Source organism: Lissotriton vulgaris, chromosome 6 (genome assembly GCF_964263255.1).
Source record: "Lissotriton vulgaris chromosome 6, aLisVul1.2, whole genome shotgun sequence".
In the NCBI taxonomy this organism is placed as follows: Eukaryota; Metazoa; Chordata; class Amphibia; order Caudata; family Salamandridae; genus Lissotriton; species Lissotriton vulgaris.
The window spans coordinates 1,484,975,018-1,484,978,796 of NC_141694.1; the positions used below are offsets into that span (position 1 = coordinate 1,484,975,018).

The 3,779-nt window shown below is 38.9% G+C and overlaps 1 protein-coding gene across 1 annotated transcript; it reads right to left on the reverse strand.

Annotated features, from left to right (window-relative positions):
* Window positions 1-307: 307 nt before the first annotated feature.
* On the reverse strand, window positions 308-2,182 carry LOC147709032 (N-acetyllactosaminide beta-1,3-N-acetylglucosaminyltransferase 2-like). The gene is made up of 2 exons (XM_086925423.1): window positions 2,058-2,182; window positions 308-1,513 (listed from the first exon to the last, which is right to left on the reverse strand). Exon 2 carries the CDS (start codon window positions 1,502-1,504, stop codon window positions 308-310), a length of 1,197 nt encoding a protein of 398 aa, XP_086781549.1. The 5' UTR covers window positions 1,505-1,513; window positions 2,058-2,182.
* Between the last annotated feature and the right edge of the window lie 1,597 nt (window positions 2,183-3,779).

Sequence of the window (3,779 nt, forward strand, 5' to 3'; positions counted from 1 at the left end):
TTTTCCAGACAGTCAACTGCTGCTTTTGTGCATAAAGAAAATAAGCCTAAACCAAATCATAACGTGGTCACTATAAAGGCAACTTTTTGAAACAGCAGTAATAATGAAGAGAACGTTTATATCCCAGCAAAGACTAAATGTAAGGAAGAGAAAATTGCATACCATACGCATTCCAAAGGCACTGCTTGAATTTCTTTTGGCAATGACTCATTACACCAGTTGTCTTGTCGCATGTAAAAATTATCTTTGGTAACATTCTATACTCCTAAGGCTATATAGAGCATGATACAAAAATGTACTTTGTACCTTAGCACTTTAGATGTGGATCTTGCAAAAAGGTCCAGATCTTAATAATCTCCTGGGGACCCCTGCTATGTACTAACATTAGGTTTTTGTATGAGCAAACGTTCTTTTTTTGCTTTTCACCAATATCAAACGTTTTGAATCCATCATGTTTTTCTGGCCTAAGCCCAATCTTATTAAGGCACATGCCAGTATAAACATCATCAATTGGATAGAGAAGGATCTTGTGTGTTACATTATATAATCTAAGGGCCAGTTTGCCAGAGAACAAAAAACCACCACCACCTGCGTATGGAGGGTATGGACCTTCATATACACTTTCTGGGACGTAGTACTTCAATTTTCTATTCCTGACAGGATTGGCTTTTTCTATTACATCGCCAATAAATAAATCACTTGTTCTGTCTATAGATACGTTTTTCAAGTAGTCCAGCATCAGGTGGGTATTCACAAAAACATCATCATCACCTTTAAAAATAAATTGGACATCAGCACAGGAATCACTGACCCACTTCAAGAACAAAACCTCCTTTATGGTCAAATTCAAGAATGTGTCTCTATAATTCCAAAGTAAAATGTCCTTATACGTTTCACTTTCGTATTTCACTATGTTGGAAAGATCTGGAAAGTATTCATCGTTTGGCATTTTTCCTAACAAGAACACCGTTACCACCTTTAAATGACCAACACTTACTTCTGTTCCCCAAGATTCCCTTATTGCTTGTCTTCGGATAAAATGCTGGTTAAGAGATTTTATAGCCAGCAGTAAAAAGGGTTTATTGTTACACTTGTGGGGTTGATCAATCAGCAATGAATAGTTCCTACATCTCATGTATAATAAGAAGTCCTTGAATCTCTCTGGCAGCTTTGCAAAATCCTTCACATCTGCTTCAACTGCTGAATCTGCATCACATGAACGCCCACGCCTTCCATTCAGAGACAAACTTTCTTCAACAGTCATGCTGTCCATGAATGCCAAAATAGGGTTCCACAACCTGTCAAGCTTAAGTTGTTCTTCATTCCAGTAGCCTTTGTTTCGTGAAAACTTCTTCCAGAACTTTCTATGTGGCACTACTATATTTTGACGTTTCTCTTTTTTCTCTTGGTTGCCACTTTTTGAGATTGCCATAATTAAATAGATAACGATATTTACCATAATCAAACTTCCCAGCATTTTAAACCTTCTACAAACAGCAATCATTTCTCATACCTCAAAAAAGACAAGATAAAAAAGTAGGTCAATGTGCGAATTTTTAAAATTGTTGATACTTTCATATACATTTCATATTCAATGATTTTTACAGGCTACAACAGAGGTTCAAATTACAACATATTGAACCACGCTCACTTTTATTTTATTTGCATATTTTTCTATCTCAGATTTGGACTGTACCAAACAATATATAAAACGAGCCAATAGAAAGAAGAACATACACAGAACGAAAAAATTAAGTTAAGGAAGAAACACGAATGAATATGCAAAAGTTATGTTAAATGTATGCAAGGAGAATTACTAGTTCTCTTTGTACAATGAGTTCTAGTGGATAGCCTGTCACCTTGCTATAGTAATAGCAGATAGGAATTCGTGTTTCCAGATTCGTTAAAGCAATTTTCAGATTTTGAACACAGGACCAGACGGCGAGGGTGGCTTCCTGAAACTCACTGTCCATCTTTAAAAAAGTACAAATGTTATGGGGAACTCCCTGTACAGTCATACATAGGGCTCTACTATGTAGAATTCTCGTGAGCCTCACCTCTAACTGGAACCAGAATACATGAAGCCCAGAAGAGCTGTTGAAATACAGCTGTGTCTGCTATGCCTGCGGATCCTAGTGACATCTGACAACTTTATCCTGTGGCCCAGTGGGTTTATTCTATTGACTTTCTCCTTCCACTCCCGGGTTCTGATAAAGTTTCACAGCAGTGTAGGCACTTTACAACTCTGTAAAATACATAAATAAGATTCAAACCAAGCACTACAAATGTATCGTGCTCTGTAAACGAATTATACCAACAAGAAGGCCAAATAGCAGGTGCCATTGCAAAGAACTGCGAGCTCGTGAATTAAAATGTTATGCTATCCGTAATCCACTTACATAATAGAAGCAGTTCACCATAGAATATTGGCACGGCACAGCTGCTTCATAGGATCTTTGGGGCGTTGACCCCGCCCGTCCCTCCCACTGTTTGCCAGTACGTCCCAGACACACTCATTATTAATATTTTTCCGTTAAAAACTTGGCCGGCCATACCCTCATTTTTTTGCTTCCTTTAAGGGAGAAACCACGGAGCTCCCTTTCCCGCAAAGAAGTAGGTACGTTTCAGCATGTGCTAGGACTAATTGACTGGGACACAGTTAACTGAATTGCACATGTCAGACTGGCCAGTGTTTTTGCGGTGGCCAGCATGACATGCGCAGTTCAAGCTTCCACAATCACTGCTATCTGGGAGCTGTGAGGCAAGAGAGACAGCACCATTCGTCTCCGATTGAGCGCTGTGTTTGCCTGCTCTAGCCAATCTTGGCACTGCTCTTAACTTATGCTGGTTAGCATTATAAGCAACATGAGAGCAGAGCTCGGATTTGATAGGATGGCATTGCCCTGCAGGCACATGTGCAAAGCCAGGCAGTGCATAAAGCAGGAGGATTCAACTTCAGTAGGGCGGGGATTGTGAACAATTTGCAGCTGAACGTGCGCCACTGAATTGGGAATCCTACAAATAACATAAGACATCAAGGTTTGTTTTTGTTTAATTAAGCAATGTGAACAGTAAGCAGCAGAATTCATATTGCAGAAGGTATTGGGGCACCTTCTATTTATATTTCTAAAAAGCAAAAGCATTTACTATTATGCACTCTGACAATTACAAAAGTTACGAGCCTCCCCTGGCTCCTTCTCTAAAGAGCAGAACTTATTATACATAACGTAAAACTGTATATTGAGTATAAAACTAAGAACTAACAATTACAGGCAGAATTTGTAGCTCATGAAAAGAAGGTACTGATAAGTGATGGCCCAACTCTTACTCTTATGAGATGGCCCAACTCAGGGCATGGCCACACAGCAAGACTATTAGATGGTAGCCCGTAAGATTCTAGGGGCCAAATGTATCGAAGGGTTCGTTGCACGACTATTTCGCTGATGACAATGTGATTATTTGACTGTACCATTGTTTTGCTGCAATAAAGTCATTTTAAAAAAAAAACAAAATGTATCACAAAAAAAAATGTATCGAAGGGTTTTACCCATTCTGTGTCTATGGAAATATGTGTTTGTACATATGGGCCTAGTTCCCCTCCTTTCAACAACAAATTAAAAACACCCACAAATGCCTAAACCAAGATCTTGCAGCATTGCTACAGTAAGGAGAAATGTGAATGAACACAACTGTACTAATGAAGGGTAAACTAAGTTCATTGCCGAACAAATTTCGACTAAGTTAAACACCCTTAGAGAGGTTTTTGAAATCCTCCTTTC